Raw genomic sequence first — 26,232 nt, 5'->3', positions numbered from 1 at the left:
GTTTGTGTTTGTAAATGTATAGGGTATTATAAACCTAATCTACTACAAATTTTACTACATGGTTCAAAAAATATAACTTATTAACTCATATCTACCCATCCAAATTTACAATTTCAATAAAATACAGACTAATGAAAGAGGTAAAGTAGAAAGATGAAATCATAGTCCGCAAAATCCACGAACAACGATACAGACAATATGGAGACTCCATAAGGCAATGAAGCATAGTTCTACTTTGCCTGTTGCTCACTCAAAATCGACCCTATACTCTTAAGTATTGATAAAATAGTAGTTTTATTTAATAAATAAAAAATCAACTTGTTTAAAATAATTTTGCTCATTTTTATCTCTGAAGTGTTGGGGAGGGGAGGTGATTCAATAAATGCTATCCTTCTCTCTACTATCTATAACTTTTCCCTGTAGTAAAATAATGTATTAAATATTTATAGAAAATTGTACAAATATGTAGGTACTAATGAGGAACATTATATTTTGTCAAAACAACATGTGCAAACATAATCGTAAATAAATATCTAGTTTTACTGGGGTTAGGGTGACCAAGCCAGACTGTACCTACTACATTTTAAGAGGGTGGGACAGAAGTCCTTATACTCCAAATCAAAGTTGAGTCTCAAGTCTTTGCTCACAAGTCTAAGTTCTTGAATATTTTCAGAGTCCAGTTCAATTCCCCAGTAAAAAATAAAATACTTTAGGGGTACATTATATCTAGTGAAACTATTATAATAATTTTGAAACCAAGTCGAATCGAGTCTTTGATAATATAATGAAGTCGTGTCGCAAGTTTTCAAAATATGGATTCAAGTCACTTCTACTTTTTAATGCACTATCCTATCCTTACATGATGCCTTTTTTGTTCTACTTAAGAAATTTTAACACATAATTTCTGGAGGATATTTCCTAAAAGACTCAATAATTTATGTCCAAAAATACAAGAGTAGCAAAATTCCTACATTAAAGAGTCAAAAAATATTTTTATGGTGCAGTACTGATCGGTGGTTGATAATAAATAAGTAGAATAATGTAGATTTGAAATAATAACTTAATTTATGCTTTTATCATCTACCGATTCAAAGATTTTTGCCTTAAAAATGTATATTCAAGTCAATATTAACTCTTTTATGGCAAGTATATACTCTTAAAAATTAATATTTAATTATTGGAGCTTCAAATGAGTATCCTCTACTCATTAACAAATGAAACTTCGAGGAATAACAACTACGACAAAAACTCTTAAATGATACTATTTCTGACCTTAAATAGAGTTTCACACAAACTCTATCCTTAATGAGTTATGATATATAATATAGTTATAATTACTCATATTATTAAGGTTAAAAATTGCACACACAAAAAAAACCCACCTATTTTCCTTTCTCTTGAAACTGAGAAAAAATTCAACTCTGAAAATATTCATAACATGATCTAATACGAAGTAAACTAAAGTGTCCAGTAATGTTGCCTTTAACCATTTCGCCATAAAGCCATTTTGCCTCATGGATATTTCGCCTTAATATATAAATAAATGAAGTTTATAAATAGTTCTTTTTTATTTTTGGTTTAAATTGCTGTTCCTAGGATTTAAAAAAAAATCAGAATATGCGATATTTATTACTATAAAATGAATTAAATGTTGGTTTTCTGTTGTTATGATGATGAAATTATGCTCTTGCCTTATATTATGCTTGTTTGTCAATCCACGAGTTTTTTCTAGTATGAATAATCCATTAAATCTAATGATAATTCCTGACAGAGAAGTGATTAGCAATTCTTCTGTTCAAATCGAGGCCGTTTTTATTTATTTTTCTTATTATACAAATTTTATTAGCTATTTTGTTTATAGTTCGAATTCATTACAAAGTGAGATTTTGTTGGTGTATGTATTGAAATTTTGGGGAATGATTCCATAATTTTTCAAACAGAAAACAACCATTTATTGCGTTTTATAGTAATACACATTACATATTTCGATTTAAAAAAACATCATTTTTAACTAAATAGAACAAAACCGACGTGAAGGTATATTTATTTCTATATTAAGGGGAAATATCCTTGATGCAAAATGGTTTAAGGCAAAATTACATAGCACCGTAAACTAAATTCAGATTGGTATTTAGCCCATCAAATACAAGTAAAAATCGGATATCGGACCTATAGGTCATTCTTGGTTGAATTGTACAAGGAATACTCTATATATGGAATGCGCATTCACTAGTTCCTTCCTTTTTTGACCAACAAAGTGCATTTTTTCTATTAGTAAAATACCTAATTACGAATGGAAAAAGATAATTGAATTAAAGTAATTGTGGAATGACTATCTTAAGGAATTAAAATTACTTTTTTTAATTAATTATAATTATTCGGTTAACATATAAATAGCGTAATACAAAAAGAAATGTTAACTTTGAGTGACATTTATTGCACGATTATTATTTTAATTAAATTAATTATATTCTACTAGCCTGTTCTATATATAGAGTATTCTTTGATTTATATTATAAATTAAATGAAGGAGATGAAGTTTATTGAGGGATTATAACACTATGAATAAACTATATTATTAAACGTTCCGTATTTTTTAAGCCTTTGACATCTAATAGTCATAAAATACATATTTTATCACATACAAATACCTAGATCAGAGTTCATTACATGCGGAAAATCTGTAAAAAATATATCAAACGTATCTCTGGGTAGGTCTTAAATGAATGTCCAATAAGTTTAGGAAAAAGTCAACTGAATGTAGCAACTGAGAATATTAAGTGAGTAAGTAAGAGAAAGCTTTGACAGAGGTCTAATACTATAATACATATCACTTTGAGTCTGGCCCTTGTTTATTAGATTCTAAATGAATCTCTTGATCAATTCTCTCTTTAGCACGCACGACTTTGGATTGGAGATAGAAGGATCCACCTTTGGACTTATCATTCACTTCAAACAAGTGCTGATATTTTTTTTCAAAGGTCTCCAAGTCTTGCAGACTATCCACATCCAAAATTTGTTTGGCTTCATCTAAAGTCATTCCTAGTCTCATATTCTCCGTCGCGTGAGCCGTCTGGTCTGTCAATTTTAAGAACGGAGCAATTTAAAAATGCAAATATCCGGAACGAGAAAGGACTTACCCTTTGTATTAGATGAGTGACGCTTCGCCGCCTCCTGACTTAGTCGTACTTCTTCCCGTACCGCCTTTGTAAAGGCCTTTCCGACCACTTGGAGGCCCGCAATTACGAGTTGTGCTAGTTGCTTAGCCATGTTGACTTCATATGATTTGTTTATATAATTAATAGTAAAAAATAATATATAATAATATAACTGATAAATAAGCTGCGGATGTTTTGAAACTCATGAGTTCTCTATGACGTCATTGGTCACATGATGCCTTAAAACAGTGTTTCTCAAGCAATTACTAATGGAACAGTAGATAAATAGCATGGACGTCTCGAGCTAGATGGCCATGATAATAGCTTGGGATCGGAGAAAAGCTTTTATGAAAAATAGTTAAAGGCGTAAAAATTCCATTTGCTAATAAATGGGATATCGAGAAACTATATATTATGTCGTGCGTCAACATAAAAACAATTTTAAACAAAAATTAATAAAAGAAAAAATGATCAATTTATTAATGATTATATTTTCCTTGATAATATTATATAGTATGTACCAATAAACAGCCCAATATTTCATAGACATATTTGAATCAATTATAGGCTTTATATTCAAATTTCTGGAAGAAGTTAATTTAGAATTTTAGCTATAATGTAAAATTTCTTTTGATTTAAGAAACTTATAATCTTGGCCCCGATTTGGTCTTTCAAATAAAACCTATTTCTCATTCTTTTATAGTGACGATCCATTTTGACTAATTCAGGTGCCCTTGGCAGCTCAATCAAAGGGCTAATAAGAATAATTAGTTGATAGAAATTGAAGATCATTCGTCGTAAAATACAAATGTATTCTATCCTGATTTTGTGTTGACGGTCCACATATGGCCAGTAGGCCTATTTTGGGCACTGCATGAATATGATAATTGATGACGTCACAATATTATGGACGTTTCATAATAATAAAATACTGCTTAAATTTAAGAGTTATTAAATTATTTATGTTTGAACTTCTACTGACGGATGTGTGAGTGCCTACGACGCTACAATCAAGAAAATGTCAAGTTCTGAAGACGAGGGAAGGACACATCATGACTCCACTCCCTACATGATATCAAAGAAAGGTCGGAAAATCCTTCCCATCCCTCCTGAAGACTGCTTTGATATAGAAGACTTTACAAATGCCTCCGATTGGGAGAAGTTTGTTTCTTCTTTGGAGGAGGATATCGTTGGAGGCTTTTGGACCAGCATTGAAGATCCATCCTCCATGACGCGCTATCTCACCTTTTTGGGTATTGAATTCAAGTTTGTTCGTTATTTCAAAGCTACAGATGCGGACGATTTCATTGGGTTTCATCCTGTACAATATTTCTATGGTTTAAAAGACTTTGTCGTTGTTTCAGCTCAAGGTAACTAAGTTTTTCGGATGGAGAATGAAGCAATCTCTATTCTAACGTTTCATTCTTTTGTTTATTTTTTTCACAGGAGGAGAAGAAATCGACAACGAATCTAAAATCAAATGGCTTTTAAGTTCCCTCACTTTGGGACATTCTCAGCTTCCCTTTTTCATTAATTGCTATGACAAAAAAAGGCACTTCTTTGAAGGTGTCTCATTCTCTAAGGATTTTCGCATAGACTATGAGATGTTACAACTTCGTAAGTGGCCAGCTTCGCTCAATAATCTGTCTGGTTTAATCAAGCTTTTTAAGGAAAAACTAAATAGAAATAGAAGCGTGGAGCTAAGAGTATCTGCTCGGTGCTCATACATATTGAAAGATTGGCTCCACAGAACTTGGTCACAAGTTATACCAGAGGATGGAACTCTTCCTTTTGGATCCTCTAAGGATCCTTTAAAAAGTTTGCAGTTGAATACCACTTGGAAGGATGTACCAGAAGACCTGATCACTGATAATGAAATTCATACTGATTTAACTCCAGGAGAGGCTCCATTTTGGTCTATACGTATATACCAAGAAGATGATCCGGAATTACTCTTAAGTAATCATTATCATAATCTTTCATTTTTTATAGTTATACTCTGTGCCTTTCTTTTTTAGCTGAGTATCTTCGACGTGCTCAAGTACTTGCCAAAAAAGAGGAAACCTATAACACTTTATTAGGAGATTTAATTCTTGAAGACAACCCATTAGATCATGTACCAAATGCCTTATCCAGAATAACTGGTCCAACATATTCTTTTACAGATATTATTCAATCTGGAAAGACGAAAGAGCCACTCTCCGAGCCATTGAAAAAAGCAGAATTATCAACATACATGTCCTATCTCTTTCCTGATTTAATTGGGGATAGATCATCAACAACGGTGTCAAGTTCGTCTCTGTATCCGGAAGAAATTTTACCTTACTTGGAATTGAAGGTGAGTTTTTTGTTAGTTTAAAATGTGATAATCTTGTTTAACCAATCTTTTTCGAGCAGGAAGATGTTTATCAAGCTTATAAGCTACTCATGGCTCGAATTAAGTCTTCACCTCTCCATGGCATTGTTTGGCGTTTATCCATCGTGTTGAACAATGTTTTCTGTGGCGTGGGAGGTCTTAAAGGTGCTGCGCATTTGTTACATTCATTTATGTCAGAAATAAGAACACGATGGGAAACTGGACACATTATTCCGGGTGTTGCTCCTGGTCCACCTGATCATTCCTATTGTCTTTTTCATCAGAAGCTACAAATGATAAACTGTTGCATTCTCAAAAGAAGGGACTTCGAAGGCCAAATTGTGGGTGATGGAGTTCAGCTTGTCGAACTGGATGAAGAGGAAGAAGAAGAGGATGAATTCTTTGACTGTGCCGAAGATGAAGAATCCGATAGAACTCTACCAGTTTGGAATCGAAAGCCCGAAGGAAGGCAAAAAGATTGGACAAAGAAAAATTGCTAGAATATGATGACTTCTTGTATATACCTGTCTGTCAAGATCCTGCTCCAATGACTGAAGATCAATTGGCTGAAAAAGCTGCAGTTATGTTTCAATTAGGATTTGATGAAGAAGGATCGAATTTACGTGCTAAGATGCAGTCTGCTTCTTTACTATCTGATATGGAAGCTTTCAAAGCAGCTAATCCCGGAAGTGTTCTTGGAGATTTTATACGTTGGCATTCACCAAGAGATTGGTATTCTGAAACAAATGATATTAGTCCCAGAATGAAGAATGCAGGCAATATTTGGATACAAAACTGGGAAATAGCTAAGCCTGTACCTGTCAAGCGTCAAAAACGCCTATTTGACTATACTATTGAGGCCGATAAAGCATTGAATTATTTGAGTAGTTTAAACCCTGGAGAGATTGCTGCGGAGTTATTACCGAATTTGATTCATGCAGGAATAGTTCGATGCATTTCCGAGGAGTACGTCGAGAGTGTACCTCATGTTCAAGATATTTTGAATGAAGCTATTCAGAAATTAGCTAAAGCCTCACGTTTGCAATGTCCTGCAGAAGTGCAACATTTTCAGTCTATTAATGACTTTGAAACACGGAACATGTTTGAAAAAAGAAATTCATTGTGTGACAATGTTATTCAAATTATAAGTTTGGCTGAATTGAAACTATCCACATTCTATTCTGTTAGAGCCAAATTTATTACCAAAGACTCAAAGGACAGTATTGAATCTTTTCAAAATTTGGCTGAATCTCTCTATAATTCATCTCAAGCTGAGATTGATATAGATGGAGGAAGCATGGGACCCTGCGGACTTTTGATACAGACTATGTTTGAGGATGGCCAAAGAGCTGAATTGATGAATTTTGATCAGAACTCTAAAGTGAACAAATTTCCAAAGGCGTATTCAAAAGAATTTATTTTGAGAACGAATGCTCCAAAACCACACGAGTTTTCAAAGTCAGGACCTCAAAGACTGACGTGCTTATTAAAATCTGATGAACTAAAAATCGCTGGAGCCTTTTCTACTCACTTAGCTTATTCTTAGACTGCTTCGTGTTCACTGCGTCTTTTTCGTCTCTTATCCTTATTTTTATATTTTACAAAATATATATTTTTCATAAATATTTATCAAATAGTTTATTTAAGCTAAAGCGTTATATTATCACAAGTTAATCATTCATCATACATTCAAACGTCATATATTTATATTTAATTTTCCAAATTAAACTATCTTCAAACTATTCTTCCCGAGGTACAAGGCTATATACCAACTATAACTACATGACTGCTCCCCAAAATGTCATTTAAGAATTTAAAATAAATGGAAATCTTCCTTTGTGACCTTTACAGCAACAATTGCCTTATTAACTTCTAATGTGAGAGGGACATAGAACAAGGATATATGTACGGACCATATTCTTTATTTCTTTAAATTTAAATTTAATTTTGTGTTTGTTAGAAAATAAAATACAGGGACCTTTTTTAATTATTAAGATGACAATTAGGTTGTTTTTTTGAAGAAAAAAAAAAAGGTTAATATTTTTACCAGAATAATGACTATATTTTAGAAAATTGATTTTAGATTTATTTGTTTTAAAATCTACTCAGTGTTGAGCCGGGGATAATTGTTCCCTTTCATCAAAATTGCAAGATGATCATTTTGAGATGCAACTTTTAATGTATATGAATAAATTATGATTTATTATAGAATAATAGGTTCCATCTATTTCAATGCAAGCTGACTTGCAGTATGTAATATCCTGATGGATAGAACTTTGTACTTTAGGTATTTTTAAGCTAGTGTTAGTTTTGAAGGATGTAATCAAGTCTTAAGTTTAGGTTTGACTTGGTCATACTATTAAAAACTTGTAGTTAGTCACTTCATAAGTGAGGCTTGCCTGGAAAAGATAACATACTTTATAAAAGGAAGGGTAGTTTTCTAAGTAAAATGATGGTTATGGGGTTAAAAATTAAAAAGTAGATTTGCTCTAAACTAGGATATTAGTTTCACTAGATAGCACATTCGTATATTTGTACGACTAATCAACGACTACAAAATATTCAATGAAATCTACGTTTTATTGACTAATCGGGACAATTGAGACAGTGTGGAGAAGCAACTCTAGTTTAAACTGAATGCTGAATCAAGACCGGGTAAATGAAAGAACCGTTGAACTTGAACCGAATACAACCTTGTATATATCTTAAATCAAAAATACTAAATTATCGATTAAAAATCTTATAATAAACATTAGCACCATTCATTTTTTAATAATTATCTGTATATTTGTTGTGTACAAGTTATAATTTTTTGTCTTAAAATGTCTTATTTAATTACAACATTAATCATTCTAATTACAAACTATTAATAGACAAAGATGGAAAAACTCCTAATACTGCAATCCCAAGTCGAGTTTCAAGTCGTTGCTCCCAACTTCAAGCCCTTGAAATTTTAATCAAGTCCAGTTCGAGTCTTTGAATAGTTTTATCCTATGAAAAATAATTTACTTTTTATTAATATTACTTGTTTAATTTGTATATATGAGTAATGTAACTATGGGTACTTTACAATGTACCACAGAATACCAATCAATGAATTAGTAATTTTCATGAAAAGTTACATTATTAATTAATCGACCATTCATGGAATAGTATACAATTATTGAATTATCCTCATCCCAAGTATACTAAATCCTTCATCTTACTTGTTGGTTGTAACTTGTACAATTTGTTTATACAAATTACAACTTGTACATAACATGGTACTACATTATATTTATAATATTAAAATCATTAATTTTTTTTTAAAATCTACAGCTGTTCACAAAACAATTCAAAAAAATAAGAATATTAGGAGACGAAATTTATCATACTTATGGAGGATAATAAGTCTCTTTGTTCCTCACTGTGCATTTCATTCCAGTATTATTTATCTTTATTAAACATATCCTTAGTTCTTATAGAAGTATACAATGATTCCATAGGAGAGCTTGAGCACACAGATGTATTTTTGAACCAATGGATGATCATGTTATCAATTTGGATGTTAAAGGACATCTGCACAATGAATGATACTTCCATTAAATGAGAGGCCATCTACCGAATAAGGAACAATAACTTTTTCTCAAAAGAGATGAGATCCCTGAACATCATCATGGATATCCCAATGTCATAAACAGATATGAATTCAATACAACTATAATTGGACTCAGATCCATATAACCAGATGCCCTGCGAAAAAAATTATCCAAACCACTTATATTGTGTTAGTTGTAAATAATTTGATATATATAAATATATATATATAACTATTCTGACTAAAGTTTATCACGGGAACTGTTTTCACAAAAAAGTGTTAGATGATTTTATTTTTTCCTCCTTCACTCCCCATGAAGTAGTTTGAATGTAAGCGGTTTCGTGGCACTTCTTATTCTTTCTTCCTTAGATTTTATTGGATTATGAAATTTGATTTCTATTTTTAGAGCTCCATATATTATTATTTATTATTAGTGTGATTTCACATATGGTATCTCCTGCTACCTGTAAAAAATAAGAGGGCTTTATTGCACAACGTCATGTCACTATATTAAAAAAAAATTGGGACCTTTTGAAGCTATTAATAATTAATTAAATTCAATGGGACTGAAGAAACATTATTGATTAATTTATCCGTGTACATGGGCAAACACAACATACAGAGACATTAATAAAGAGGTAATTAATTCGCGTTTTCTTCTATATAGTTTATAATTTAAAAGGACGCTTTATTTCTTATAATTTTAATTTGATATAATACTAAACATAAAGAACTAAATTTCAGCCAATGAAATTCCAAAAATGTTAGTTTCAGATTATAAACACTTGAACACTTTTCAAATCAAATATTCAACGGAATTTTCTTAAGAGCTTAGTCATAGTGGCAAATGGTAATAGAATAATGTCGTTACTAGGTTAGGATCTGATAGTCTTTCAATTATCTTCATCATCTGATGAATACATGGAGTTTTGGACAACGCTTTGATGTTGTACTGTCTTCAATCTCCTTAGTCTTAATCTTCTTAGCCATATCACCTCCTCTGGAATGAGGGGAACATATTCTTCATCGTCTATTGGATGTAAAACAATTTGATCTTCAGTTTCTTTAACTTCCATTTTGCCAGGCTCTGGAAACAATTTCGCATCGAGTACAACTTTTTTATTCTTTCCTGATGTTTGAATCATGTCACTTTTTAGGCGTTGAGATGTTTTGTGCAGCAATGCTGCTTCCTAATTCATAAGACTCATATTAACCAAGATGATTTTTTTATTTACTGTTTTTGTTCTACTTTTAGTCTTTATAAAATCATTTTAAATTAACTTGCCATAAATTGTTTATAAAGTGTATGTTAAAGAAACATTGTAACTTGATCAAAAAATGACATTTAATCGCCTTTACAAAGTAAAACTTATTTTAGCAAATGAATAATATCTCGGTTAATATGAATGATTCCTTTAAGAGATTTTTTTTCATGACTTTCTGCACTTCCAGCTGTGATTTTAAGCCTTGATTCCTTGAAATATATGGGCGAATATATTTATTGTCAAATAATTCCATTGTTTCAATCCATGAGTGCATTCTTCGTATTCCTCCTCCTAAAATAGATTCCATTCCAGCGGTTGCATGTTGAGTAATTCGATCAATAATTATTGTCAACAATCTATCTGTATGAATAGTTTCTGAGGTTCTTAATTTCATCGCTTTGGCAACAAAACGAACTGTTCCACCTAAGATATAAATTGTGAAAAGAACAACGCTCAATGTTACTTCATTGAAGAGGTCTATGTCAATTTTATTTTTCTTTCTTTATTGCCTTCCACGGTTATAGTTTTTATCATTACATATGACATAGCTCCTCTCAAACCTCCATAAGAAATCACGAATAAATGTTTTGCTGATATGTGTGTTAACTTCGTTTTATTGCAAATATACCCCAAAGTGTAAACCATGATGAATCGAGATACAATGCATATTGATATAACAGACATGATAAAAAGCATGTCCCTTTTCTTCCAAGATGCTCCATATGATGCTTCTCCGAGTAGTATGAATATGATAGCTTCTCCAACTGCAGCAAAAAATTTAGTTGTCCGAGCTAATGCGTGACGAGATCTACTTCCTATATTTATGAAGGCGTATCTCCTCTGCACTAAACCACAACCTATGATTCCTGCTATTCCCGAAAAACTTAGGGTTTCCGCTGTCATAAAACAGACATAAGATAGCAGGATTAAGGGTAAAGCTTGATAAGCCTTACTGTTATTAAATTTGGTGTATATTGCTGATATGAGGCCACATAATATTCCAATGATTGCACCTCCCAATGTTCTTGTAATCACCGATACTATACCTAAAAAATAAGCTACTCCGGATGGTGTTCCGTCATATTTAGACATCGCATTAAGACTCTCAAAAGCTGCTAATGTCACTCCATCGTTTAATAGAGATTCCCCGAAAATGAGAACATATAAACTCGGCGTGACCTTTATTTGATCGAATATGGCAAGCACTGTAACAGGATCTACTGCAGAAACAATTGTTGCCAAAAGGAGACTGTCATTAGGGCTTATTCCTCTACCTAAGTAGTAAATTCCTAGTCCAACACATCCAATACAAAAGGCCGTACCCAAAACAGCAAAGTTCAGTATACCAAAGATTTGAAATAATAATTCTTTGCTGTATAACTTATACGATCCTTCGAGAATGATGGGAGGTATTAAAATGTTTAGAATAATATGATGTTTGTTAAATTTTCCTCCAATTAATGTCACATTAAGTGCCGTCCTAAAGGCTCTGAATGCTATTCCAAAAGTAACCCAGATACATGATTCTGGGATCCAAGTTATTATTTTATGCATTGTCTTTGACTTCAAGAGAACTACGCCAGAAGTTATCAACAAAATTTCTAATATCAAAATAATTTCCTCTCCTTCCCATCCCCAATGAGGATCAAATAATAAGGTACTTTCTAAGCTCCTGTTTTCAACAGTCATTTTTTCTACTAAATATTGAATGTATTTTCTATTTTTAATTTAACAATTAATTATGGATATTTATTTTTATTAGTTATTAAGGTATACATCTATAATGTTTGTCAAATTATCATCTCTTTTTTAATGTTATCAAAGATATTTTTTTTTAATGAGCCTTAATTAAAGCTCTATGTCTCTTCAGTTTCAACCAATGAACAATATTTTTTCCTGTGTATTTTTAAAGATATCTATCTATTGGTTCAACTTTGATTATTATTATTAATGGATTACTTATCACTGACGTTGAATAATCTATGATAGGATTTTCTAATAAAAATTATTATTAACGAATTGAAAAATAAATACAAAGTTTACTTCATAAGTTTATTCTAACATATTTTTAATTTACTTTAATATGAATTACTTTACATCGAGTGATCAATATTTTATATCATGAGTTATTCCAATTGAATATGATTCAAAGCAGTCAAGTCTAAATATAATATAATAAGTATTATTTGCATTAAAAAACTTGATGTGAATTAAAAGTTGAACTTCTTGTCGCAATAAATTATCAAAATCAATTTGAAATGAAAGAAATATCAACCAAACATCATTATATGCCATGTTTTCAGTTAAAGTATTGACGATGATAACGATTTCTTGTATTTAGAGGCTAATGATGGACTAATTCATGAATTACTTAACATCTTGAGTAATCCATGCTTAGATTATTAATTCATAATATAGGTTTGAAATTCCTGAGGTTAAAGATACAGATTCAAGTAGATATCATTTGTATACAGGGGGAGGACTCAAAAATTAGAATCCTCTTTGAGGCTGTCTAGCCTCAGTTCTAAAAGTCTTACAATTTTTTACTTGATGCCATTCAAAAGAACTGACAAGAACCTACAATTTGACGTTTTTTTATTTTTGTGCGATCAAAAATGTACGAGCAACAAGCAAAATGACCGAGGATGTGCGATCTCCTCCGCGCACAATTCGATATCCAAAAAGAAGATCTTCACAGTAGACGCTGTTCTGAACATGAGAAATGATCGTTTTCTGGCTGAGTCAAGATGTCAGGTCGAGGGAACCTTCAGGGCCAAACATACAGCTCAGGTTATGGTCCTCGGTGTCGTGGCGTTTGACGTCAGCAAGATACCTCCCTACTTCTTTAAGGGCAACGAGAAAGTCAACACGGCGTCTACTACAAGGTCCTCTGGTATTATGTCTTGACATGGTTGAAGAACACGTTCTCCGGGGACAACTATGTGCAGTATTTATTCAGGAGAACATGGCTGTCTTCTGGCCAGCAGACTTCTGGCAATCGTCCTCACCCGACGTGAACCTCATGGGCTTCGCTGTTGGATGTGTCTTGGAGGGTAAGAAGAACAAGAATTCTTACTCAAATGACAATGCCCTGAAGGTCGTGATCACGGAGGAGTGAACTAACTTGTCCTCGGACTTCATCAAAGCCTGCTGTGGTTCTGTTCGTCCCTGTATTGAAGACATCATTCAGAATGGAGCGGGACATATTCAATAAAAAGTGTAGAAAATGGTTGAATTGCCAACTTTTGCTACAAAATTTTGCCATAAAAATGGCACAAAATAAAAATATGTAGAAGTGAAAACACTTTTTAAAATTTTCTAATTTTTAGAGTCCTCACCCAGTATATGTACAGAGGAGAATAAGACATCCTTAATATTACATTCTTCGAAAATGACCCACAAACATATACTCATATTGGTAACTTAATTAATTAATGTAAAGTAATCTATATATGAAAACATGTTCCTCAAGATACGCTCTTCTCCCATTCAAGGGAAATAAGAACTGACAATCTAATAACTATGTCATGTATGCTCTTTCCAAAATATCTTTCTTCGATGAGATTTAATAAGAGGCCCTTCCTCCATACTAAAAATAAAAAATTCCCACAAAATATTTCACCAGACGCTCCATGATTAATTAATTAGATCAGAAATGAGCTTTTCAATGGATTATGGGGTAGGTATCCGCGTTAATTATTGATCACTTTAACACTAATCAATTCTTCTCTTCAACAATTATTATTTAATTGAAGAACCAGGGTTATTAGAAATGTAACCTTGGGAGAACTATAATTTATTAATATCTATTTGCTAGGTTCTAATAACGAGGTTGCGTATTTATCCAGATGTTACGTAATATATATATTATTAATTATTTTAGGAATTTTATCCGGGTTCGGAAATAAATTTTGTATCTTATATAAAGAAAAAATGTTAACTATGGATTTAGTAAGGTGCTAGTCAATAATAATGAAAGATTAATTTGAAAAATTGCGCCTGCGTATTTTCTATTAGTGGTGTGTCATTATGACTCATTAATTATTATTTACTTTTTTTTAGAGTGCCCGGAGAGTCGAGTATATAAGTGTAATTTTTCTCCTATATCAATTATCTTTAGTAAAAACAAGAACTGCAATGGAGGTAATATTCTTCGGATCCTTTGTCGTATTGTCTCTTCTTGCATTTTTTCTTCATAAAATATTATCTAATAAAAATGAAGAACAAGAATACGGGCAGAGTCTAGAGAAAAAATCAAAATTTAAAAAATTTCAATTAAGATTTTTTGCGGCTTATTTTTTAGCCCTGATATCTGATTGGCTTCAAGGACCTTATGTCTATAATCTCTATGAATACTATGGTTATCAAGAATTTCAAATTGCTGTTTTATACACAACTGGATTTGCTTCCAGTGTTTTGTTTGGAACATTTACTGGACCGATTGCTGATGCTTGGGGTCGAAAGTTTATGGCCATCATGTATTGCATTTTTTATACGATTTGTTGTCTAACAAAGCTAAGCTCAAACTTTTCAATGTTAATGTTGGGAAGAGTGTTTGGAGGGATTGCAACTTCGATTCTTTTTTCAACATTTGAAGCCTGGTACGTTTATGAACATCAAAACAACGAGAATAAATTTCCCAAAGAATGGATCTCATCAACTTTTTCTGTTACAACATTTTTCAATGGGTTATTGGCGATTCTTGCAGGCGTTATTGCCAATTTTGTAGCTGAAACAATGGGATTTGGACCTGTGTCACCTTTCTTGGTCGCATTAGTTCCATTAATTCTCTGTTTTTTTATTGTAAAATTAACTTGGCCGGAAAACTATGGCTCCCAAGTTAGTACAAGCCTTGGAACTTCATGTATGGATGGATTTAAACAAATATTTGCAGATAAATCCATTCTACGCTTGGGAATTGTTCAGTCATCTGTGGAATCAATTTTGTATATTTTCGTATTTTTGTGGACGCCCGTACTTTCCCCTCTAAAGCCACCATTGGGAATTATTTTTGCAGATTTTATGATTTGTATTATGATTGGATCTAAAATTCATAGAGTATTATTGGACAGATATTCTTGGAAAGAAAAAGAGGTTCTTCAAAGTGTATGCCTTATTTTGATAACATCTCTTTCTGTGGTGTTCTCTCCATGAGTTTACCAAGTAATGGACATTCATTAAATTTACTATTCACTTTTTTTGCATTTTGCATCCTGGAGATAGCCTTTGGCATGTATTTTCCATCCATATCCTATCTTAAAAGTCAATTCATACCTGAAAGTCACAGAGCAAATATCATGAACTGGTTTAGAGTTCCCTTAAACATAATCACCTGTGGAACTTTGCTTTCGCTTAAGTCAGAGACGGTCAAAGGTAACAAGCGGTTAGTGTTTTGCTTTTGCATTATATTGGCTCTAATCGGATACTTAACCGCACAAAAAATTGATAAAAATCCAACAGCTGAAGAAGAGATCGAACAATTTTTGATAGATAAAGAAGGTATGATTGAGGTCACGTCTTAGTTTCTGGAACAACCTACGATATGTATTAACTTTCATTTCCTACTAATTTTATACTTGTTACAATAACATCTAAAATCCTTTTGTTGAAAACTTTAGGTTATTATTATCCTATAGCAAATGTGTATTCATATATAGGTTTAAAATATTGCCATCTAATGCTATTACAATATTCTGTGATATTTTTGAGAATGATAGTTTTTGTATTGTATTTTAATAGCACTGTATCTCAGTGTTTGTATTTTGATTGATACCCTAGCCCTGGTATGTTATTAAATTTGTTATTTGTACACATGATACACTCAAGTATTCTGAAATATAACACTTAACTATTGAAAGTAGTATTGTATTTCTATTAAAATGTTTATGGAAATTACATTTAATGTTTGGATACATGGTATGTCAACACAAAAGTAAGCTAAATTCTGAAATACAATTCGGAGTGCCGTAAAATTACGCGAGAAATCGAAGAAAAAAAATTATACTTAAAATACCATAATATTGGAGCCAAATAAATTGTTATGCATTAAATAAAGGCTTTGAAATACATGTATTTTTCTTGAGTATCTCGACTCATCCTAGAAATTTGAATATAAAGCCTATAATTGACCAAAATAAGTCAATGGAACATTGAGTCGTATTTATGAATTTAAATACCAAATAATTGTGAATTTCTCGTTTTCATGATTTTTTTTCAAGATTGCTTTGAAGTTCACGTACTACATATTGAAATTTTGAGATACTCATAATTAAGTCATTGAAATGAACCCGAGTCATACTCAATGACCATAGATTTAGATGTAGATCAAATTAGCTAAAATTATACTTGTCTCTTGTTTTAGTTACTAGTTATGATGATCCTAAAGAGTACATCTCGTAATTATCCTGATATCATGTTACCAAAGATAGGCGAATCTATTGTATGTGGCAGGTCCCGAGAATCAAAGCTAAAAGATACAAAAATATCCAAGCAGCACATCAGGATAATAGTTATAGACTCAACACGAATAGAGATTCTCCAATTGGGGTCAAATAACTCCTCTCTCGATGATGATAGATTGATACTAAGAAGAGGACATCGGTCATTACTCAATGTGAATTCAACTTTTAAATTCCTATCAGGAACGGATTATGAGTACAAATTAACGATGATCAAAAATGATGATAAGAAATCATGTTCAGGTAGTATCATATGGCTTTCAAAGTTTATAAGATATTTTATTTATCAATAGGTATTTTTTAATTTTAGAAAACACGAAAAAAATCTAGTTTGTCGAATAATTCCAAGAAAATAGAGAAACATTGGTCATTAGGCTTGATTTCTTCTATGTCAAATCCATCTAACCAGCTGTATAAGGATGATTCAATGGTTATTATCGAAGATAAATTTCCCAAGGCAAGGCATCATTTCTTAGCACTTCCCCTTGAAAAATTACAACTCTAAAAGATTTATCTGAATGTTTCATTCCATTACTGAAACATTTACAGTCAAAGTCGAAGAAATTTATTGATGACAATTACCCTGATATTGCGTTTAAATTAGGTTTTCATGCCATTCCAAGTATGACACAGATTCATTGTCATATCATTAGCCAGGATTTTGATTCGCCATGTTTGAAAAACAAAAAACATTGGAATTCATTTAATACTCCTTTTTCATTGAAATATCCGAGTTCATTTCATTGCTTGACTCTTCTTGTCAACATGTCAGTATTGATGAGAAAAAATACTTGTTATACTTAAAATCAGAGCTCTCATGTCATAAATGTACCTACAAGCCAAAAAATATGCCTGATCTCAAGCAACATCTAGCAATACATAATTAATTGAAAATTGTAATTTGTTATTATAGGCGTACGTCTGTAGGATATGCATAGAAATTATTTTCGTTAATTATGTTACCTAGTTTTTCAACATAATGATTTAATATTAACAGGATAGGAGAATTGAATTTTTATATATATTATTTGATGTGATTCCTTGACTTATGTTTAATATCCTAACGAATCTGCAATTATAAAGGTTGAAACATTGATAGTGTTTATATTCGATAGCTCTCTTTTTTTTCATTATAATAAAAAAATCGGCCCAATTCCATTAATTCGACGTAAATTTAAACCAAGAATTTATGTCGATAATACATTTAGCTCGCTTTAAATTATAGAAGTTGATTTGATGCCACCGGGCCAATATCTATGATCCATAAGATTTTAGAGAAATGATTCGAATATAAAGCAAGTAAATAATCTAGACCCGATTTTGTTGAAGTTGTGAAATCTATAATTTAATTTATTTTCTTATATAATTATGTTGATGTAACTAATTTACATTAAGGATTCAAATATATTTTTTAAACTTTCTATTAATGCATAAAATAGTTTTGTTAACCTAAGAACTCAACGGACTATGGCCAGAAAATCCAGGAAGGAAAGAGTTGTCCTAAAAAAATTCTACCATTTACAGGGTTTAAGTTGTACTAAAAGAGCCCTTTAAGTACAACAGGAATTTTTGTTTATCTAAAGTTACGTTATGTAGATACCTCTTGTATCATTTGTATGTAGATTGTTTATGAAATAACAGTACGAAAATCAGTTATTTTAATATTAATAAGGTTATATTATATTAAAATAATCATGGTTATTTTATTTTAATAAATTCACATATCATGCAGAGGGAGTGAAGCTATGAATCTATGATCTTAGCGCAGCAGCCGTTGGAGATGACGCAGAAATCAGCTGTCACTAAGTAATCATAATAACAGTAAACTGTCAGTGTAGATGTTAGCAATTCTTTAATTTTAATTTATATGTTTTCATTTTGCTGCGATTGAGCTGCTGCAATTTTTTTTTAATTCTAATAGTAATATTGTTTAATAGTTATAATAATTGGTGATAACTGATGATCTATTATAATATCGGAAGGGTCTAAAAGATGATTAGTTAATTAAGATTGTGTGTAGGGCATTTAGAAAAATGGATAGTAAGTACACAAGATTGGACATTTCCTCTTCTTCACCCTACTATACACCAACTTCTAAAAAGGATAATCGGTGTATTTGTAATTCCGATGTCTGGTGTGTCGGAGTAAGCTTCACTTTCTAATGATCTATTCATGTATTGACTTCTTTACTTTTATTATAGGACATATGTGGAGTTTTTTGCGCCTTCTTCACTTGGTCTCTCATCTTCTATGCGGAGTTCGTCGTGACTCAAGTCATCCTTTTGCCCACCTTCAATTCCACGTTTAGTATCATTAATTTACTTTTATTTCAAATGCTTACAATCCTCGCTGTAGCATCTCATCTCCGAGCCATGTTGACTGATCCGGTATTTGCTTAAGACGCCTTATAATGTATACATGTAGATAAGCCTTGGGTACTTTTTTTAGGGAGCTGTTCCTAGAGGGAACGCTACAAAGGAAAACATTGAAAAAATGGGCTTTCGTGAAGGACAAGTGATCTTTAAATGTCCGAAATGTTCCTGCATCAAGCCAGAAAGAGCACATCATTGTTCTGTTTGTCAAAGATGTGTACGTAAAATGGATCATCACTGCCCCTGGGTCAACAACTGCGTTGGAGAAGGGAATCAAAAATTCTTTGTTTTGTTCACTGTATATATGAGTTTAACTCTTATTAAATCATTATATCTATTCATGAGACTTCTTTTCTTTTTCCCCACAGCTCTACATCGCATTAATGTCTATTCATGCCCTTTTCTTGGCTTTAGCTCATTTTGTGGATTGTTTAGGGTCCGAATGGAGAAAGTGCACGGCCTACTCACCCCCCGCTACGATTATACTCTTACTGTTCTTAATCTTTGAGGGCATGTTGTTTGCACTCTTTACGTCCATCATGTTTTGTACTCAACTCTCTGCAATCTGGTATGATGAAACGGTAAGGATCATTGCTTAAATCCGTATTAATTATTCATAAATCCATCACTCTCCATCCACAGGGTATTGAGTCCCTTAAAAATGAAGAAGCAATTTGGCATAGAAATTCTCAATGGAAATCATTTAAGGCAGTATTTGGGCATTTCTCTTTCGAATGGTTCTCACCCTTTACCAAAGTCCGTTTGCCTGGAAAAAGTCACGGGTATTTATTTTCTGTATGAAAAATTTCATATGGAGCTCCTCCTTGCACAAATAATTAATACATTAATGTTTCTAAGAAAAGTGTTTGATTTATCGTAACATTAATGTCATTATAATTGACTCAAAATTCTCATACTAGGTTCTATATGACAAGTTTGTTACATTATCTCTCTATTTGAATTTATTTGTTTCTATATATTAATTATTAGATCAGTTTGACTTATTGTTAAATATAGTTTATTTTTATTTTTAAACTTGCTTGTGTGAATTTAATGTATCATTTCATTTCACAAATATACATATTTTAACATTTTTAATTAGTTACCATTGCTCACTTGGGTAGTTTACATGTTGATATGATATAATATTAGTAATTGAGTGACTCGTGTTATATAAATTCATAGTTTTCTAAGTTAATGAATGGCCGATCTATATAATTGATTTAATGTGTAAAAATTTTTTATTTCTGACATAATAGGATATCGAATATTTCATTTAGGACTATTTAATTGACAATCTATTTGTATTTTTAATAATAATAGATATATTATGGTGAATTCGCGATTTTGTATTTTATTTTGTAATTAAAGTCACCTTACCATTTGATGTGTTATTATAAATTATGGTGCATTTGTATTCTACATACTCATTATTGACTGAATAGACTGTATGTTATATTTTTATATTTGGTCCTAATTAGTGTGACTCTCCTCTTGATAGTCATCCATTATATTTTTAATAAATAAAATACCTATGGTCTAGATATTATATTATACCTTTCACTTATTTTCTTTTTATTAACTAGGCACGTGCAATAATTAATTGAACGTCAAAGAGAGGATAAATGGGAGAGACTCGCGCGCTCTCTAAATTAGGGTAAATATTTCATTTGGTGCCCTTGAGAGCTATTTTTCCTATGTTATATGATTACAATGAGGTCTAATACTATCTGGCCACGAGGACAAACTCTTTTCACGCAACCTGTTCTGTTTAAAAAACACCAATTTTGATCATAAATTCCACTTGGTAAACCAGTAGTCCTTGGGTAAACTCATCATATGAACGTTACACATTTTATAAAAAAAATAAAATTGTCGCAGTTGTAAGACTCGCTTAAACTACCATGTGATGTTGACATTTTGGGAAAACATTTGTAATCATAAATATACAGTTACACCTTTAATAAAATATGTCATTAAGACAGTTAATGAATACTATTTTTGAACAAAAATAATGGATTGACTGAATTTATATATTATAAACCATTTTTTAGTTGGATTCCGAGCCGGGATCTCTAAATAAATCAACCTCCAGAAACTATATGAATCACTCTAGAAATTAAATTTGAATGCTCAGTCCCTAAAATAATAAATTAACATAAAAATTGCTTTATAATTAATCAATTACTGTTAATCTATTGTAAAATATATACCAAAATGAAGGAGTCGCTTAAATACCACGTAATGTTGATATAAAATACAACAGAACAAATATTATAACTTTACAAATGTACAAAGTTCATACGAATTTACCAAGTGGAATTTTTCTTCAAAAATGATGTTTTACACCACAACAGGTTGCGTGATTAGAATTTGTGCTCCTCCTGAATGTATTAGGCCTCATTGTATTATTTATTACCCTTGAACAATTTTACTACTTTAATTAAAACAAATTTATAAATTAGATTGAATATTAAATCCCTGGAATGGCCTCTCTCCGGGAGACGTACGTGACATAATGGGCCTTTCTGGAGGACCTGAGATTACAAAGGAGATGATAATGGGTCGATCCGATGGGAAAAAGAAAAGAAGAAGAAGAAAAGAGAGGATGGGGCCCTTGGGGGAAGTGAAGAGACGGCCTGAGGGAATGGCTCGAGAACTTTATAACCTTCTCTATGGAGGATCCGACTCTAAAAGATGCGCCCCTTCTTATCCCCACGGACACATTGAATGGAGGTCCGGACATTGGCTATAAAAGACTGAAAGCTAAATTAGGTCTAAGAAAAGTTCGGCCTTGGATATGGATGAAGTTTGTGAATCCAGCTCGGAATGATGGACTTATTCTCCGACATTGGAGAAGAGCTGCAGATGAAGAGCAAAGACTATCCATTTTCTCAGATTTAATAAGGCACTACTGTATTTCTTAAATACTTATAAGCTCAACAACTCCAAGAGGGACTTATAAGTCTTAAAGAGATGATTCTTTCCGCTAAATTATCTAACGTTTTGTATATTTTATTTTCCTTAGAAATAGAAATCCCTATGTACACTGATCTCGAATACCAAAATCACCTCTCCTCGGATGGAGAAGATGGTAAAGGTTGGTCCCGAGCTGAAACAGACCACTTGTTTGATCTCTGCCGCAGTTTGACTCTACGCTTCACCGTCATTCACGACCGATACTCAAGAAACAATGCTTCTTCCTTTCCTCAAAAGAAGCATTGAGGATCTGAAGGAGCGCTATTACAATGTTACAGAAAAGTTGGAGTCCATTCGAATGGATTCTAGCTCTACCAGCAATAGTACAAAGCTCTACGACGCAGAGCATGAACGACGTCGAAAAGAACAGTTAATTAGATTGTATAACCGAACCCCTGAGCAAATTGAAGAGGAAGAAATGCTTAAGAATGAATTAAAAAGATTGAAAATCGCAAAACGAGAAAGAGAGAAAAGGCTCAGGATCTTCAGAAGTTATTGGACCACGCAGAAGCATCCGTTACTCCAAAGCAAGAAAAAGAAATCTCAATCCTTGACCAATCAAGGAGCTAGTAGTTCAAAAAAAACTGTGTCTGTTTCTTCGGCTGTTGTTCCACGATCCTCCAAGCCGGATGTATCTAGTTCCTTGGACGCTACGACTGGCATTAAATTTCCCGAGACAAGTAAAGGTTCTTCCATCTATTTACGCTCTTCAAGAATGAAATTACCTCCAAGTGTGGGGCAAAAGAAAACAAAAGCCATTGAAACGATGCTGACCGAGATCCAGGGTATGGAAATGAACCCCATGCCCACAGAGGAAATTGCAACGGAATTCAACGATCTACGCTCTGACATGGTATTACTCTATGAGTTAAAAAATGCACTCGTTGTATGCGAATCCGAGCTGCAGTCCATTAAAGCCCAGTATGAAGCATTAGCCCCGAATAAATCTCTTGAAATCCCAGATAGACTCAAAAATTATTTTAATAACAAAGAAAAGACAAAAAGCATTTCAGATGTCATTGATGTTGTCGGCAATGGTGCAGCTCCTCCAGTCAGAAAGAGAAAAGCTGCATTAGAACAGAGCAATGTTTTAAAAAAGATTAAAAACAAAAACTTTTAATAATTAATTAAATAATAGTGTAGACTCCAACTCCTTCCTTCTCCATTTTTTTCGTATGTATTTTTTATTTTATATCATTTCATTATAAAATTTATTTAAATTCAACGTACCATTATTATCTTATAATTAATTATTAGATTAAAATTTACATTATGATGAAACAAGCGTTATATTATAATAATACAAAGGTCTCAAAATGGAGTATTATTAGATGCAACGTCAATAAATTAATTGAATATAATATATGTATATTGAGCCTTTTATTCTTAAGTTACATCAACATAAGTGTGAAGTCAATTCCTTTGAAAGATCGTCAGAATAAAAAAAACCCCATAAAAATATTCAATTTTTTAACTTCAGATTTGTTTCTAAAAAAATAAATAACTATTTCAAACTATTAATCATAGTACATAGAAAGAATTTTTGCTACGTTAAATAACGCTAAAGTACAGTAAGAATCTTTAAAGCAACAATATAGAAGTAGCAATGAGAACGGTTAAAAAGAACGTGAACATGAGACTGTTTCACAATGGGATTTTAAATGAAGAACATTTTTCTTTGTATATGGATCAATTTAAGCTAATGTAGATAAATAGTATTTCTGAGATGTTGAATTTGATAAAGCCCATTGAGATTGTTAAAAGATTTGGGCATTGTGATATATAAAAATGTGGCATTTATATTTTGTGGGGTTTGAACCAATCATATATATTTCCTTTAATTGTTGACCGATTATTAAAATTTAAAACCACTGACTACATTATTACGAAAGTTGATAAGAGACAAATAACCAAATCTTTCATCCTGATGCGATCTCAAACTCAACATCTCCAAAACAGAGAAAATACTGTTCTCTATTTCAAAATCCACTGTGACAGCACTATGGAGCAGCCCAGTGAACATACTAATCTCTTAGAGTACTTCCAAGTCCATGTGCCGAACTTCTGGGTGTTTAGTTCTAATACTCTTTCAATGCGATCCACCTGCTCACCCAGGCAATCCACAATATTTTCCCCCATGTTTAAGCATAAAGCTTTCAAATTCTTCCGGGGTTTTCATCGTTTCTACCTCAGCTAAAAGTCGAGGTAGATTCATTTTATTTAAATAAATCCGTGTCAATTCTCTTCCATCAATATCCAATTCAGCCTTATATCTCACAAATCCATTACCCATGTCGATTCCTTTAACGTCATGGACCTGTCTAATCATAATGTCCCCCTCCAATTTTTTATTTATTTGCTCTAAGCGATGATCCGAGATGGAGCGACCCACAAGTGCATTGATATTTGAGTGAATCATAAAGCTAGCTACACATCCTAAAAGGACACCAATCGTGATTGAACCCACTGCATCTGGTATATGTGAACCTGTTTTAACAGAGAGACTCATGGCACCGGCAGCTATGGCAACACCCATAACTGCAACGACATCTTCTAGAAGGACAACGTTGACTGAAGGCTCGTATCCTCCCATCACGTATTCAAGGAAACCCATGTCCACTTTTGATGCAGAGTTTTTGATAGATTTAATAGCTAAAACAAGGGTAAATCCTCAGATACAAAGGAACATGACAAAACGGCAACAGCTATAGGGAGTGAAGTTAGTTCTGATGAAGAAAAATTCCTGAGATTCCATGATATATTGAAAGACCAGAACCCAAACAAAAGATCCCCGTCCCAGAAATGAGAGAAGACACGTACTGCATATTACTGTAGCCATAGGGATGTCCAACCGTAGGCATTTCAATGGATTTGTGGATGCCGTATGCAAGAATGATTTGATTACACGTATCTGCAAGAGAATGAATAGCTTCAGAGAATAGGGCATAGCTGCCAGTCGCGATCCATGCGCCTAATTTCAGGAGGAAATTAGAAGTGTTTATGCCCACAGCAATGAGGACAACGCGTCCACTGGATCCATATAACCCCCTTCTGCACAAAGATTACGAACTGGCCAATTCTCTCTGGAGATGGATTTTTATCTGCGCGACGTTTTTTTTATGTTTGGAAATGGGTCCCATGAGTCTATTCTGGACACACTTTCTTCCTCTTCCGCCAGATTCCGACTCTCCAGTGCCTTTTCCAAATTTTCTATGGAGCCCCACTTTTGAATGGATTTAGCAGAGACATCCTTTCTCCAATACACGCTGAGAGGTGGATCATGTTCATTGGGACTTCTGCGAATTGTACGACGAAGACCATTCAAATCGTCCGGAGCCAGAAGAAAATCCTTTTGTGGCACGAGAGGCAGTGATGAAGTTCCGTTCATAATGGTGAAAAACAGTCTCTGAAAAGATAGATCGGAAATTATGGGGAACTTCTCGAACCGATCATTTCACTCTTACCTGGTTTGTCCATCACTTTGACATCCTTGTTCACACCGTCTTTGAAAATGAATTTACTTGGAGGAGGAGGGGAAGGGTTGGTGGAAGAAGAGGCCGCGGATCATGTAGATTCCACGACCTCTCATTTGAATAAATAAATGAACACATCCTTGATAACGGCTCTTATTCCATGGGTAGGGAGTTTAAATTAAAGCTATGCTAAGTTTAGTATAAAAATACTCGTTCACAGTAAGAATATCAATGTTATTGATAATTATATTATTTTTATTATGTTATTATGTTATATGTTAAAGGACATTTGCCCATTTCCTTTCTCTTAACCCAATCAAGACTCAATTTATACACTTTTTCGAAACTTTAAAATGTACGTATTGCATGAATTCGCACTTATGAAATTATAGATATTCAATAATATTTATACAAAATATTTTATAGATAGAGTGAAATAAGAACACGGACTCTATTATTAATTTTTGTAACATCATCGTAGAAATTTGTGTATTCAACAATTGTTTATGCGTGATCTATCAATAACATAGAATAAAGTAAGGTATATAAGGTCGGGCAAACAAAAATATATAAATAAACTGTGACGTGACGGGC

At 32.6% G+C, this 26,232-nt stretch overlaps 6 protein-coding genes and 2 pseudogenes across 6 annotated transcripts; 5 read left to right on the top strand and 3 right to left on the bottom strand.

The window, feature by feature from the left end:
- Window positions 1-2,539: 2,539 nt before the first annotated feature.
- LOC121130835 (mitochondrial import inner membrane translocase subunit Tim16-like) lies at window positions 2,540-3,310 on the bottom strand. Its single transcript, XM_040726501.2, has 2 exons — window positions 3,141-3,310; window positions 2,540-3,078 (listed from the first exon to the last, which is right to left on the bottom strand). Exons 1-2 carry the CDS (start codon window positions 3,268-3,270, stop codon window positions 2,831-2,833), a joined length of 378 nt encoding a protein of 125 aa, XP_040582435.1. The 5' UTR covers window positions 3,271-3,310; the 3' UTR covers window positions 2,540-2,830.
- Window positions 3,311-4,053: 743 nt separating this feature from the next.
- Window positions 4,054-7,362, top strand: LOC121130832 (rab3 GTPase-activating protein catalytic subunit). Its single transcript, XM_040726500.2, is given in 5 exon segments — window positions 4,054-4,528; window positions 4,605-5,117; window positions 5,177-5,496; window positions 5,556-5,982; window positions 5,985-7,362. Coding segments are annotated over 5 exon segments (2,688 nt in total). The 5' UTR covers window positions 4,054-4,176; the 3' UTR covers window positions 7,061-7,362.
- A 2,195-nt stretch (window positions 7,363-9,557) lies between these two features.
- On the top strand, window positions 9,558-18,235 carry LOC121130830 (aprataxin-like). The gene is given in 5 exon segments (XM_040726498.2): window positions 9,558-9,729; window positions 16,718-17,057; window positions 17,125-17,302; window positions 17,305-17,523; window positions 17,526-18,235. Coding segments are annotated over 4 exon segments (597 nt in total). The 5' UTR covers window positions 9,558-9,729; window positions 16,718-17,033; the 3' UTR covers window positions 17,702-18,235.
- LOC121130828 (Na(+)/H(+) exchanger protein 7-like) lies at window positions 9,759-12,123 on the bottom strand. The gene has a single exon (XM_040726495.2). It carries the CDS (start codon window positions 12,043-12,045, stop codon window positions 10,834-10,836), a length of 1,212 nt encoding a protein of 403 aa, XP_040582429.1. The 5' UTR covers window positions 12,046-12,123; the 3' UTR covers window positions 9,759-10,833.
- LOC121130836 (molybdate-anion transporter) lies at window positions 13,265-15,510 on the top strand. Its single transcript, XM_040726502.2, has 3 exons — window positions 13,265-13,409; window positions 14,419-14,499; window positions 14,660-15,510. Exons 1-3 carry the CDS (start codon window positions 13,265-13,267, stop codon window positions 15,508-15,510), a joined length of 1,077 nt encoding a protein of 358 aa, XP_040582436.1.
- A 387-nt stretch (window positions 18,236-18,622) lies between the features above and the next one.
- Window positions 18,623-20,735, top strand: LOC121130829 (palmitoyltransferase ZDHHC3-like). Its single transcript, XM_040726496.2, has 5 exons — window positions 18,623-18,958; window positions 19,016-19,201; window positions 19,263-19,484; window positions 19,555-19,767; window positions 19,829-20,735. Exons 1-5 carry the CDS (start codon window positions 18,848-18,850, stop codon window positions 19,985-19,987), a joined length of 891 nt encoding a protein of 296 aa, XP_040582430.1. The 5' UTR covers window positions 18,623-18,847; the 3' UTR covers window positions 19,988-20,735.
- A 969-nt stretch (window positions 20,736-21,704) lies between these two features.
- Window positions 21,705-23,526, top strand: LOC121130834 (DNA methyltransferase 1-associated protein 1-like; annotated as a pseudogene).
- On the bottom strand, window positions 23,524-25,553 carry LOC121130833 (proton-coupled zinc antiporter SLC30A9, mitochondrial-like; annotated as a pseudogene).
- Between the last annotated feature and the right edge of the window lie 679 nt (window positions 25,554-26,232).

The sequence above is a fragment of the Lepeophtheirus salmonis genome, unplaced genomic scaffold, assembly GCF_016086655.4.
Source record: "Lepeophtheirus salmonis unplaced genomic scaffold, UVic_Lsal_1.4 unplaced_contig_12472_pilon, whole genome shotgun sequence".
Classification (NCBI taxonomy): Eukaryota; Metazoa; Arthropoda; class Copepoda; order Siphonostomatoida; family Caligidae; genus Lepeophtheirus; species Lepeophtheirus salmonis.
The sequence above is the reverse complement of the archived record's forward strand: the minus strand, read 5'-3'. Positions and strand labels throughout refer to the sequence as shown.